This window comes from Palaemon carinicauda, chromosome 3 (assembly GCF_036898095.1).
Source record: "Palaemon carinicauda isolate YSFRI2023 chromosome 3, ASM3689809v2, whole genome shotgun sequence".
NCBI lineage: Eukaryota > Metazoa > Arthropoda > Malacostraca > Decapoda > Palaemonidae > Palaemon > Palaemon carinicauda.
In genome coordinates, this window is record NC_090727.1 from 192,192,421 (window position 1) to 192,207,609 (window position 15,189).

General features: G+C 33.1%; 1 protein-coding gene across 3 annotated transcripts in view; it reads left to right on the forward strand.

Annotated features, from left to right (window-relative positions):
• LOC137638826 (sodium/mannose cotransporter SLC5A10-like) overlaps nucleotides 1–15,189 on the forward strand; it is a 92,969-nt gene that overhangs the window by 31,523 nt on the left and 46,257 nt on the right. For all 3 annotated transcript variants that reach the window (XM_068371216.1, XM_068371217.1, XM_068371215.1), the window contains 7 exons: nucleotides 959–1,030; nucleotides 1,573–1,677; nucleotides 2,081–2,245; nucleotides 9,248–9,446; nucleotides 10,352–10,572; nucleotides 12,480–12,723; nucleotides 13,287–13,521. In XM_068371216.1, the coding sequence (XP_068227317.1) occupies nucleotides 959–1,030; nucleotides 1,573–1,677; nucleotides 2,081–2,245; nucleotides 9,248–9,446; nucleotides 10,352–10,572; nucleotides 12,480–12,723; nucleotides 13,287–13,521 (1,241 nt within the window). The remainder of the gene's footprint in view (nucleotides 1–958; nucleotides 1,031–1,572; nucleotides 1,678–2,080; nucleotides 2,246–9,247; nucleotides 9,447–10,351; nucleotides 10,573–12,479; nucleotides 12,724–13,286; nucleotides 13,522–15,189) is intronic.

Below are 15,189 nucleotides of genomic sequence, written 5' to 3' on the forward strand. Positions count from 1 at the left end.
CTTAGGGGAAGGATATCAAGAGTTTTCTACCCTTCTTTGTGTGACTGATTTGGGGTGAGGTTTATCACCCCCTCCTCCCCTTTGGTGTGTGTTTGTGGAGGTTTAACAACAGTTTCCTCTCGCCTTTTGTGTGCAAGTGTATCTGTGTGTGTCTAGAGGAGGCATTTCAAGAGTTTCCTATCCTCCTTTGTGTTGGTGTGTGTTTTGGTGTTTGTCTGTAATTTCCCCCTCCAATTTTGTGTGTTTGGATATGGTTGACAATTATCTCCATTCTTTGTGTCTGATTATTTAGGGGAGGGATGTCAAGAGCTCTTTCTCCCTCTTTGAGTTAGTGTGTGTTTATGTGAAGGTTATCAAGATTCTCTCTTCCCGATTGTGTGTGTTTGGGAAGGGATGACAACTGTTTCTCCCACCCTTTTTATGTTTGGGACGGGTTGACAGCAGTCCCATCTCCCCTTTGTGTATGTATAGGGGTGTTTATGGGTGGGGTGTAAACTGTTCCCTCTCCCTTTGTTTTGTTGTGTTTATGTGAAGGTTGTCAATATTCTCCCACCGCAGTTGTGCGTATTTTGGAAGGGTTGTCAATAATTCCCATTCATCTTTGTGTGTGTTTGGGGGTGCAGTGTGAATAATTCTTTCTTCCCATTTGTTTTGGCGTGGTTATGTGGAGGTCGTCAAGATTATCCCATTTCTTTTGTGTGTATTTGGAAAGGGAAGTCAACTTTTTCGCCTATCCCCTTTTTTTTGGGGGGGGGGGTTGTCGTTTCCTTTTCTCTTTGTGCGTGCTTGAGTGTAAACTTTTCCCACTACCCTTTGTTATGGGGTCTCTCTCTCTCTCTCTCTCTCTCTCTCTCTCTCTCTCTCTCTCTCTCTCTCTCTCTCTCTCTCTCTCTCTAAACATAGGATTCACATACTCAATTTTTGTTGTCAATTATTTTTTTTCCTTTCTTCCCTCCAGTCTTCTCGATGGACCAAGAAAGGAAGTATTTCCGGGTACTTCCTTGCCTCCCGGAATATGGGATGGATTCCGGTGAGTATTAGTAATTATTTTTTCTTGTAAACAATCACATTTTTTTGTGGCTTAAAAAAAAAAAAAATTTATTCTTTGGCAACGTTCATGCGATATTATGTGTCGATACCATTTGATGCTTTGTTCCAAAAATAAGGTAGCTTTATGAATTTTAGTTTCCTCTTTAATACTTTTTCTTTAGACTTGTATAACAGCTGCTGGAGATCCATATCCCTAGGTTGTTCGTAAATTGTAAGTCCAAATTACTGTAATTATTGTGTAATAACATTTTGCTAATCCCAGGCTTTACTTTTCCCTCGGCCTTCTTTTTTATCATTATTTTTATGAAGAGCCAAGCTACAACCCCCTATTTGGAAGAAATAAGGAACTAGATAAGCTACAAGAGAAGTAATAAATAATCAAAATAAAAGATTTTAAGAACAGTAATAACATTAAATTAGATCTTTTATATATAAACTACAGAAACTTCGAAACATGAAGTAGTCTTTATTATATTCCATTAGGTACATTTCATGTCTCTGGGGTATCTTTTTTTTTTACAGGTTGGCACTTCTTTATTCGCAAGCAATATCGGGTCAGGCCATTTCATAGGATTAGCGGGGGCAGGAGCAGCTTCTGGTATTGCTGCGCATGGATATGAACAGGGGGTAAATTCTGTGAATAACTCTTCAAACAGGATTTTTGAGTTTTTTCATTTAGGAACTTGAAAGTGTATCAGTTTTTATAAATTATGTTATCAAAGTTTGAAGAGAAACTTTCAAGTCATTTATTTTATTCAATTGCAAGATAGAATGTTTCTTGTTTATTAAGTTAAAGGTCAGAAATAATCCTGTTAGGTACTTTTTATAGAAGTACGCTTTTGATATTTTTTCAAGAACACTTCTTTATTGACCAGTGCATTTGAGATATTTTGAATATTCTAGCTATTGGACTAAAATACCAGATGATAGAACCATTCTTGATAACTTTCAGTTGTATCTAAGTTAGTGGGTTCATTTATTTATCTATCTATTATTACATAATAACCATGGTCTGGCTTTCTTCTCCTAGGCTATATATGGATTGATGCTCTTAGGCTGGGTTTTCGTTCCTGTGTATCTTGCCTCAGAAGTGTACACAATGCCAGAATACCTCCGATATCGATTTGGTGGCCAAAGGATCAGACTCTACTTGTCCTGTTTGACCCTTTCGCTCTCCATATTTACTAAAATTGCTGTAAGTATAATTTCTACCTTTTGAAAGGGAATCTCCTTTATGTACGGTTGGTCTTTCGCCCCGTGTGGCTATGTATTGCCGCCAGTGCCTCTCTTCCTTCCTCGCATCTTGTTTTCAAGCCACTCTTGACTTTTTCTCTTTAGTACAACTCTGAGATTTTCCTTTGTTTGCACCTCTACGCTAAATGATCTCTCATCAAATCACTGGGGCATAGGATGCAATATTTTATAAATCCAGTTCAATGCTGTATTTTGTGTAACGTTATTATGAATGTAGCACTTAAGTGGTCTCAATATTGACTAATTTTATTGTGCATATATTTTATCTTATTCTTGCAAAGAAATCTGTTGCAGAAGCTTAAGTACATTTTGCAAATACATTTTAATTATATCGAATTTATTTTCAAAATGTACATATATTCGACATAAAAGGGAAATACAAAGAAAAACTTATGACTAGTAATTACAGCTCTTACAGAACAGGAGATTATGAGATCCAATGTAAATATATGAAAATACAAATCCTCATCAATACAGGAAGCATTTTATTGAAAATTGAAAGGAAATATATAATACGCATATGTATGTATGTATGTATGTATGTTTGTTTGTATGTGTATATATAAATACATGTGTGTATATATACATGTGTATATATACATATATATATATACATACATATATATATATATATATATATATATATATATATATATATATGTATGTATGTATATATGCATATATATATATATATATACATACATATATATATATATATATATATATGTGTATGTATGTATGCATATATATACATATACATATATATATATATATATATATATATATATATATACATATATATATATATATATATACATATATATATGTATGTATCTATATATACATATATATATGTATATATGTATGTATATATATATATATATATATATATATATATATATATATATATGTATCTATATATACATATATATATATACATGTATATATGTATATATATATATATATATATATATATATATATATATATATATATATATGTGTGTGTGTGTATTTATATATATATATATATATATATATATATATATATATATATATATATATATATATGTGCATATATATGCATATATATATACATACATACATACATAGATATATATGTATATATGTGTGTGTATGTATGTATGCATATATATATATACATATATATATATATATATATATATATATATATACATGCATATATATGTATGTATCTATATATACATATATATACATGCATATATATGTATGTATCTATATATACATATATATGCATGTATATATGTATGTATGTATGTATATACATATATATGCATATATATATATATATATATATATATATATATATATATATATATATATGTATATATATACATACATATATGCATATATATACATGCATATATATGTATGTATGATGCATATATGTTATATATATATATATATATATATATATATATATATATATATATATATATATATATATATATATATATATATATATATATATATGACCGTTGATTTGAAAAATCCTTGATGTATAAGTCCTAGTAAATATATATGCTAACGAATAATTCAGTTAATATGCATACTCATTGAAGAATTCCAGTAAACATGCATGATTCTTTAAATCTTCGTAATTTTGCTAGCTAACTTTTAAGAACGTGTCTATTATGCAGAATTACGGAAAATTTCTAGTAAATCTGCATCACTCCTAAAATCTTAAGTAAGCTAATTAGTTGACATATTTGTTATGACAATTCCTCAAAGAGTCAGTAACAGTTGATGTCATATGTCTAAATATTTAGATAAGAGCATTAAAATGTTAAATAAATGGTATATATCTTTTGGTCGAGACAAGTGCTCGTAGTTTGAAGAATTAAGATAAAAGGTCAACCAATACATGTGGCTTCGTGCAAAGACAGGGATACTACAATATTCTTAGGTGACTCATTGAACTTCAAATAGACAATGTGAAAAAGACTGTAAAGGATTATAGTCTCCGTAATGAAATAAAAGAGAAAGTCACAAAAGTGAAGAAAAAATAATGAAAAAGGATACGAGCCTTCGTTATATTTATGCATAAGATTTATTTGAAACCCTTCAATCTATCTATATAGCCAACGTACACGTTGAAAGAGAAATTCTATGTAGTAAAACAAAAAGCTAAAATGAAAAATTATCAAACCTAAAAAGATTATCAAATACTACTGTTCCTGCAATTCTGCAAGGAGCTCCAGCCAAAAATTCCAAGTGTTTGTAAGGAAATACAAAATTTCGTTTCTCCTGAAATAGTTTCCGGTTAAGTAAGTTCCCATATCTATTGTATTCTTTAAAAGAAATAGTTCCCTGAACGAAAGTTTTTCTGAGAGTCGTTTTATTTACGGTTTTGCTGTTTATTTGCAATAATGCTAATTACCTACTGTAGTTAAGAGATAAGCAATCTTGAAAGGAAACTTACTAATAGAAGATTAAAAGTGAAAAAATATTTATAAAGGAAATACGAACAGAAGGATGACCGCAGTAAAGATAAAACTGAAATATATACTCAAGTAAACGTAATTTTGCTAAACTATAAAAATTTTAGAAATTGTATATTTACCGCAATTGTTCAGTGATTATACATATTAACTGAAGTATGCGTTATTATGGAAAATTTACAAGGAATAATGCATACAAACGGATTTCACATTTACTGTAACACATACACATGTATGAGTATATATATACATATATATATCATGATCATGGTCAGCCTTAATCAGTCCATTGCAAGACAAAGGCCTCAGACATGTCATTTCACTCCCGTCTGATTATGGTCTTAATATGACAGTCTACCCCCGCAACATTTCTTGGTTCGCCAATCCATCGTATGCTCTTCATTCCCCTGCTTCTTTTTTAATCTTTGGGGACCTATTCTGTTATTCTTAATGTCCATTTATTATCAGTGCTTCTCATTATATGACCAGCCCATGTTCATTTCTTTTTCTTACATGTAGTTAGAATACCCTCAATTTTAGTTTGTTCTCGTATCCATGTTGCTGTTTTCTGTCTCTTAGTGTTTTTCTCATCATTAATCATTCCGTAGCTCTTAGAGTGTGTAAAGTAGCTCAATTTCTAAAGCTTTGGTAAGGCTCCAAGCATCTGATGATCAGGTTAATATTGGTAGAATCATCTGATTAAATACTTTCATTTTTTAGGGAAAGTGTCATTTTATGTTTCGTAATCTCATTTTCTTTACCAAAATACCTCATCCCATGCCTATCCTTTTATTTTCAGTCTCATGTCCTAGGGAAACACTCACTGCCTGTCCTAAGTACGAATATCTATCCACAATATCTAGAGATTCGTCCACGCCCTTATTTATTGTGTCTGCCTTTTCATTAAACTTAATCATAGTTTAGCTCATATTCATTTTCAGTCCTCCATTTCTGCTTTCTCTATTCAAATCTTCTATCATGTTTTTCTATTCATATATATATATATATATATATATATATCTATATATATATATATATATATATATATATATATATATATATATATATATATATACACAGTATATATATATATATATATATATATATATATATATATATATATATGTGTGTGTGTGTGTGTGCATATATATATATATATATATATATATATATATATATATGTATAATTGTATATATATATATATATATATATATATATATATATTTATTTATATATATATATATATATATATATATATATATATATTCATATATATACTGTATAATAGGTGTATATATGTACATGTGTATGTTTGTAAATATTTATATTTACTCAATATTTATGTATAATTGTGTGTATGTGCAGGTACACACACACATACACACACACACACACACACACATATATATATATATATATATATATATATATATATATATATATATATATATATATATATAAATATATATATATATATATATATATATATATATATATATATATATATATATGTGTGTGTGTGTGTGTGTGTGTGTATATATATAAACGTCATCATCATCTCCCATGTCTATTGACGCAAAAGGTCTCTATTAGATTTCACCATCATCCCTATCTTGGGCTTTTAAATCAATATTTCTCCATTCATTATCTCCTGCTATCCCGTTTCATAGTACTCAACCATCTAGGCCTGGGTTTTCCATCTCTTCTAGTGCCTGTGAGTTGAAAGTTTGGTGAAATAATCTCTCTTGCGGAGTGCGAAGAGCATATCCAAACCATCTCCATCTACCCCTCATCGACATATAGCACTCTAGTAATCTCTCTTATAGTTTCATTTCTAATACTGCCCTTTCATTTAACTCCCCATATTCTTCTGAGGGCTTTGTTCTCAAACCTACAAAATCTGTCCGACATTATTTCATTGTTATATCATGACTCGTGTCCACACAGTAAGACCAATCTCGCTAAACTGATATATAGCCTAATTTTTAAATGTAATTTCAGGCTATTTGATTTCCAGATTTTATTTAACCTTAGCATTGTCTGGTTTGCTTTTTTCAATTTTTCATTGAAATTCAATTCTGAAGATCCTTTTATTGGAGATCATAGTTCCTAAATAATTAAATTATTCTACATCATTAATCCTTTCTCCTCGTAATGGTATATCATCTTCCATTTCATATTCTATTCTCGTTATCTCTGTATCTCTGTCTTTCTTCTATGAGATATTCCATGAAAGCTTTGCAAGTCCTATGGTGTTCTGCTGAAAAGGACAGCATTATCAGCAAACTCTGAGTCAGCTAATTTCCTGTTACCAATCCAGTCCAATCCTTCTCCACCACCCCCAACCCCCAAATGTTTTATGCATTACAAAATCCATGAGGAGAATAAACATAGGTGACAACATATTCCCTTGAAATACTCCACTGTTCACTGGAAATTCGTTTGATAAGACTCACTAACATTAATTTTGCACTTGCTATCATCATGAGCAAACTTAATCAAATTTACATATTTGAGAGGAACTCCATATTAACGTTGGACTCTAAACAAAATTGACTGTTGCACACTATCTAAGGCTTTTTCATTATTCACAAATGCACTCATAAGTGGATTTCTATACTCTAAACATTGTTGTACCACATTTCCTAAAACAAAAAATTAGTCAGTACAACTTCTACCTTTTTAAAATCCTGCTTGTACATCTCTCAGCTTTTCATCAATCTTTCTCTCTAGTCTCTTTAGTATGAGCATACTATACATTTTTATGACAACTGAAATAAGCGTGGTGCCTCTGTAATTATTGCAGTTAGTCAGATCTCCTTTTTTTTTTTTTGCCATTTTCACCAACACTCCTAGCTTCTATTCATCAGGTTTTCCTCTTCCATGCCACATCCTACAAAACAATTTTGTAAGTATTCTGGGAATCACTTCATTTTCGGCCAATATCATCTCAGCAGTATCCCAGGGCTTTCCGTCTATTAAGTTTTTTTAATGATAGCTTGGACTTCAAAAAGACTGAATTCGTTCATGGGCACATCAAGGTCTTCCTCAGCTTCAGGTATATCAATCAAATTATTCCCTTCATATTTCCTATTCCTGACCTCACTAAAGTGTTCCATCCAACGTTGCCTTCCTTGATCTTCTATTGTTATAACAGATCCATCTCTCTTTTTGGTGGGTATATGCCTCTTCTTTTTTGCTCCAATAGAGATTTTATTGATAATTTTATGAGCAATTCTTACACCATACCCACTTCCTGAATTCATAGCTTTGTCAGCCTCCTCTGCTTTCCTGTTTAATTATTCTCTGCTGTCATTCCTGGCTCTTCTTTTGACCTCACTATCAATACTGGGATACTTAGCATGCTCTACCTTTTAGTTTTCATTACATCCTCGAAAACTTTCAACAATCCATTTCTGTCTTTGTCTTCTTTTCACAGTATCCCAAGTATCATCTGATATCCATGGTTTTCTCCTCGTAATTGCATGCCCCAAAACTCACTATCAACTGACTGATACATGTTGTTAATATCACACCATTCTTCATTAATTGCCTGCTCTTCATCTCTTAAGGTCTCTAAGACAGAAAATCGATACCTACCTTTAATTGCTAACGTTTCTCAGTGTCTTTCTTCTGGAAGCTTTGTTTTATCAAACCTAGGTATTCTTTCTACATTTCTGTTGGGTGTTTTCAGTTTTAATTTCAGTGTGGCAATGAGGAGCTCGTGAGCACTACCAATATCTCCACCTCTGTAGCTTCTTACATTTCTCAGTCCTCAAAGAACATATATATATATATATATATATATATATATATATATATATATTATATATATATATGTGTGTATGTATATATGTGTGTGCATATACATATTTTTATAAATATATATATATATATATATATATATATATATATATATATATATATATATGTGTGTGTGTGTGTGTGTATATACACACATATATATGTATATGTCTATATATATAAAATATGTATGTATATTTATATACATATATATACATATATATATATATATATATATATATATATATATGTGTGTGTGTGTGTGTGTGTGTGTGTATATACATATATATATATATATATATATATATATATATATATATATATATATGTATATATATATACATATATATATATATATATATATATATATATATGTGTGTGTGTGTGTGTATGTATATACAGTATATATATATACAATTTGTACGTTACTGTTTTATGCAAACTGACAGTATAGCGTAACTTGCGACACACAGTACTGCCTTGTGTGTGTGTGTGTGTGTGTGTGTGTGTGTGTGTGAAGATTATCGTCTTTGCTGACACACAACTAAAAATATAGCATAATTAGGAGCATACAACAGTTTTTCAAGGATACCAGGCACACGTATATTTACTAAACCGGCAGAGAATATATTTTTTCTTCTTGCTGCCATTGAAACAGGCTGACCTGTATGCCGGGGCCCTTTTCATCCAACTTGCACTAAACAAGAATTCGAGCTGGTGGCTGTACATTTGCGTACTACTGCTGCTGCTGTTTGCTGCCGTTTTCACAATCGTTGGAGGCCTCACAACTGTCGTCTACACGGATCTTGTTCAAACTGTACTTATGGTGCTTGGATCTCTGATTCTTATGGTTATTTGTAAGTATGGAAACTTATTGTTACGCCCTTTTTTATGTAGTATATGGAATGCAGTTTCAAGGATTGGAAATATATTTAACTTAAAAAAGTAAACAGATACTTTCCAATATGAAAAATCTCATCTATAGCTTTCTGTAGAAATATGTTATCTAAGTTTCTGTATTTTTTTTTCTCTGGTAAATATTAGCTAAGATTTAAATGGCGCTCATGAATGGCAGAGGCAAAAAACAGTAACAATGCTCTAGGGACTGACTATTTTATGTAAAATCAGCCCCCAAGCCTACTCTTCACCCAATCTAGACCAGGGAGGGCTAGGCAATGGCTGCTGAAAACTATACAGTTAGACATGTAGGCTCTTCCAAATCCCCACCCATAGCTCACAAGGATGATAAGGTGGTTCTGGGTGTTCCTACACGATCACATTATTTACGCAGTATTCTTGCCGCCTGCATTTTTTATGTTTAATATTGTGAAGGAAACTTTCAATTTGCCCCATAGGCCATATATTCTTCCTCAAAATTCGTTGTCGCCAAGGGGCACTTCAGGATTATCTCCTACAAGCTGAAACAATACTAAAACTTGTTTGAAGCAATAAACAAAATGCACCAAACGTTTGAAAAAAAAAATGTATCTTATGATTTGATAACCTCTTAGATTTATTGTAAACAAAGATCTCCTGAGAAATCACTTTTCAGAGGATGACAGGTTAGCAGAAAATTCACATACTGTAGTATGAAACCTTATGAAGACTTCAATTGATCCTTTGATTTGTTGATATTGAAAACAAAAGCACTATTATTCCCTGTGGAATGGAATTTGTTACATATGAAATACGACATAATTATAATATATTTATTTGAACATAAACTGAAGATTGATTTGATTAATCAATTAAATGGTCACAGCTTTCAATGCTGTTGGAGGCTACAGCGGACTGGTGGAGAAGTACCCTTACGCCGTGGCTTCCATCAAGGCTAAGGACGCATTCAACAGAAGCTGCGGAGAACCCCCCGAGGATTTCATGAGCCTCCTAAGGACAACAGACTCGACAAAGAGCGAATATCCTTGGACTGGTATGACGTTCGGACTAGGTATCATACAAGTTTGGTACTGGTGTACTGATCAGGTGAAACTTATGCCCTTTTTTTTAATTTGCTATTTTAAGGACAATAATCATACATTAATTCAAGGGCTGCTTTCCTGGTTCTATCACGTAGGGGAACCCTACTCTCTGCAGGACTTACAAAATCAGTTTACTATGTCAATTTTTAGGCATTTTGCATATCACACTGCATAAATGGTGTTTGTCAAATCCCCATTATCCAGACACCTAGAGTACAGGAAAATCTTCAGTTTGTTCATGAACGAAATATTTCTCATTTGCCAATTCTCGAATTTGAATTGTTTTGTTACTAACAGGTTGAATATTTACATAACTGCAGTTTATGACATCCTTAGTATTCATGGCCCGTACTTTCTAAATCATAATTCATGCAATATCATGAATTCACTATAATGATGATCATCTGGTTTGTTCAGCTTCGTGAAGTTTATACATTTTATCTGTTATTAATCATTCTTTAGTGGTGCGATTTCCTGAATATTTCCTGCTATCTTTATATCAGTCTTGAACTTGTAATCTTTTTCAAAATGTCCAAACCTTTGATATTTATAGTAGGTGATCATATGGTACATATCACGTATATATGTTATAAGTACCCCATCGCAACATAACTTTGATACCATTATTATGAATAGCCTTCCAAACTTCGGGATTACATTTCTACAAGTAGTTGCAGCCCTTTTCTTGAATACCAGACGTGACTTTTGTTTTACATTTTGAATTTGGTCCAGGCAACGATTCCTTTGAATTATAGCATCTAATACTCCATCTTCATCATTGTATACATTGCACAATCAGTAGTCTAGTTTTAATTTTTTTAGTTTTCCTCGTTTCGGTGCCTGCAACCATGGTTTGAATCTAATTTACTGCTTCATCTCTGATCTTTTCATCAGCAAAGTTTACAACAATTCCATTTGAGGTTGACTACGTATTAAGAAGTGGTATATTCTGAAGTGCATTTTCAACTTCATTTTTCTTGTCATTGATTGTAGTTGACGCTTTTATTAGATTTAATTACTAGTAGGTATTTTTCCTTAACTTTGTTAGCGTATGTCATTTCTCATTTTTGGGGCCAATCAGTGTCTCAAGTGTTAACTTAATTGATTCCATATTCTTCGCTAGATTATCCACCTTCTCGGTAAGATAATTTGTTCTCGGATCCAGAGTAAGCGCAGCGAAGGGTTTTTCCAATTCAGGGATTCGCCCTTCATGTTCACTTATAGTGAGGTCTCTCTTCTCTAGATCTTTTTCCATTTTGACATATTCATCATAGCTATTTTGGCTTCATCTGCACACTTAGGGCAAAGTCATTTCAGTTTTACTAAATCTGCATATCTGATCCCATCCACCTTTTTTCCTTTCCCTCCGAATATCTACACAAAAGGTAACTATCCGTCTTGGTGTGATTTTATTTTTCACTCAAGTTCCTCCATGAATTGAAAAAAAAAATTATCAATGAAATTAAGCGAGAACAAAACTCAGGAGAAGAAGAGACAGAACACTGCGTGATAGTCTGCATTTGAAGAGTTACCATTACACATTCTTCCTTTGTGCTGTCCAACATCTCTGTAACTTTTTACTCATTGCAACTGCTGGGTTTTCCCCTTGGTTGCACTTCGACATTAAATGTCCTTACAGGACTCAGTATCGTTCTATATTTCATTATTACACTAAAATTTAATGGTAGCAGAATAGATAGCCTACATTTTAAAATTTTTGGCTAATAATCAATCATTTATCTGTGTATTTGAATTTTATTTTTTTAATTAAAGGATAATCCTCGATACTGTGTAACTAACGGCATTTTTAATATAAATGTCCTTGCAAAAATGGTGGTTCATAGTTTACAGGGTTCCTATATGTTAACTTTGCACATCAGTTACACATCATTTCCCTTCTTAATTTGCAAGGTGATTGTCCAACGCACCCTGGCAAGCAAAAGTGTCGTGCATGCCAAAGGAGGAACCATTTTGGCAGCTTACCTGAAGTTCCTACCTCTATGGGTGATGGTGTTTCCCGGCATGGCATCGCGAATCCTGTTCACTGACAGGGTCGCCTGTGCCGATCCTGAGACTTGCCAGGCCATTTGTGGCAGTCCGAAAGGCTGCACCAATTCTGCTTATGCTGAATTGGTGCTGAATCTCCTGCCTATGGGTATGTTATTTTTTACAGTATTACTGCGTTATGTTATGATATACAGTATTACTGCGTTAAGTTGAAACTTGCAGTTTGAAGCCGTTTTCAATTCTGTAGTTTTATAGTGACTGAACATCGCTGCACTACAAAAAAATAATCAATGAGTAGAAATCATAGTCATGAGTTCTAGATTTGATCAGTACCTAGGCTTTTTATTTTTCAAATATGTATATATTTTGTCTTAAATATTAGCTAGATAATGCTATTAAGTTACATCTCATATAATGATGACTAAATTCAACTTTACAGAAGACAGCATTATTAAAAATGAAGGATTTATCATTATAGAGGAAATGTAAACAGGTGTGCTTGCGTGAATATCAGTATAATTTTTTTCTGTATTAAATGTGTTAAACAAAAAAAAATTAGAATAATTTTCCTCGGGGGTAGCGGCATCTTAACATCTCGAGTGTGTGCGGTGTAGGTGTTAATGAAGGACCATTGCCATGTTCGCTTGGTTCCGTTGATCTATCGAATCCTTCTTTTAAAAGAAATAATCTGTTGTTTCTTTACACCCGTAGGTCTAAGAGGCCTCATGGTAGCAGTCATGTTGGCTGCCCTCATGTCTTCCCTGACATCAGTCTTCAACTCTTCTTCTACAATCTTCACAATCGACATCTGGATCATACTGAGGAAGAAGCTTTTCCCAAGAAAGTTCGGGTCTTCGAAGCCAACGGAAAAAGAACTGATCGTTGTCGGACGCCTGTTTGTTGTTGTGATGGTTGTGGCCTCTGTTCTCTGGATTCCCATTATACAGTAAGCTGAGCTCCACCTCTCGATTGGGTCGATCCCACGATTTGGTTGAAAGGCAATCTATTTACATTACACGCGTTCATGTTGTTCTAAATCCGGGGGTCAATTTTGGTCTTCAATCATTTTGTATTCACTAAAACCATATTGGATTTCTAAATAGACATTCTTCTTACATGTTGAAATCATCATATTTTTTTCATATTTTAATATAATGTATATACTTATATACAAGCACCATTGAATAATTTTTAATAAAGGTTGTTCATCCGTTTTCACTGAAAACACCAAGCCTTTTTGAATAATCAAATATTCCTCCAAATCTTGCAATGACCATAGTTTATTTAATTTTGTTCAGACTCCTTTTACATATGATAAACTTACGCGTATATATAGTGGACTCATAACTACTAAGTGTCAGCATTTTTTTTTTCAAATAATCTAATATTTTTTATTTAGCCTTAGTTGTAATTTAAACAAATAATGCTTATAGAGAAAGTAACATCAATAACCAATGGAATAATTTGTAATCATTAATATTTCAACCAGATTTCAGAATAAATCAAGTTAAGTTTTAACAATTTGTGTAATTATTAACTTGAATGGAAATGTCAAGTCATTATATGGTTCCCCATTATTCTCTCTCATATCATATATATACAATTTTTCTCATATAATGAATCTTCAATGTCATGTCCATTCAAAATTGAAGTCTGAATATTCATATAATAATAATTAGTTCTCAAGATTTACACATTATATTAAAGGGTTTGAAGTACTCCATTTTAATGTAGCTCAATCTGGTGAGTTATAACTTAGCCCATGTTTTAGTTCTTCATTCCTCTCTCGAATCCTACCTGCAGGATGGCATTGTCGCCAGTGCCAATCACGTGGTGCTCTGTAGGTATTAATGGACTCTGCTGAATTCTCCGCCCCCTAACAACACTTGCTTGATATCCTACCTTACCCCTATTCCCACCTTATTCTATCTTGCTGTCCAATCTTTTATAACTTTTACGTCAGATGTGACTCATGGGGTTTCCCCTCGGTTTCAGTTTGGCACTGAATGGCCTCTCAGGCCATAGCGCCAGCCTGCATAACCCTAATTTACAAATTCGATCATATCTCTCAAATCCTCTTTTCACAGGTTGCCGTTCCCGTAGGAGGTCAGTGACGTTAGCGCAACGCATAACTGTATAAAGGATCTTAGCAATAACTCTTATAGTCCTCTTGCATAGCCCCACTTTCTAGCTGTCTCTCCACTTTGTGGCTGGATACTTCACTCTTTTGGCTGCCCACCCCACTTTCTAACTTGGACACCCAACCTTTTAAGCTGTGCCCCCACTTTTTAATTATGCCACTCCACATTTTTGGCTGGCCAGCCACTCTTTTGGCTGGCCAGCCACTCTTTTGGCTGGCCACCCACTCTTTTGGCTGGCCACCCACTCTTTTGGCTGGCCAGCCACTCTTTTGGCTGGCCAGCCACTCTTTTCGCTGGCCACCCAACTCTTTTGGCTGGCCACCCAACTCTTTTGACTGGCCACCCCACTCTTTTGGCTGGCCACCCCACTCTTTTTGCTACCCACCCCAGTTTTTAACATGGACACCCAACCTTTTAAGCTGTGCCCCCACTTTTTAATTATGCCACTCCACTTTTTTGGCTGGCCACCCCAC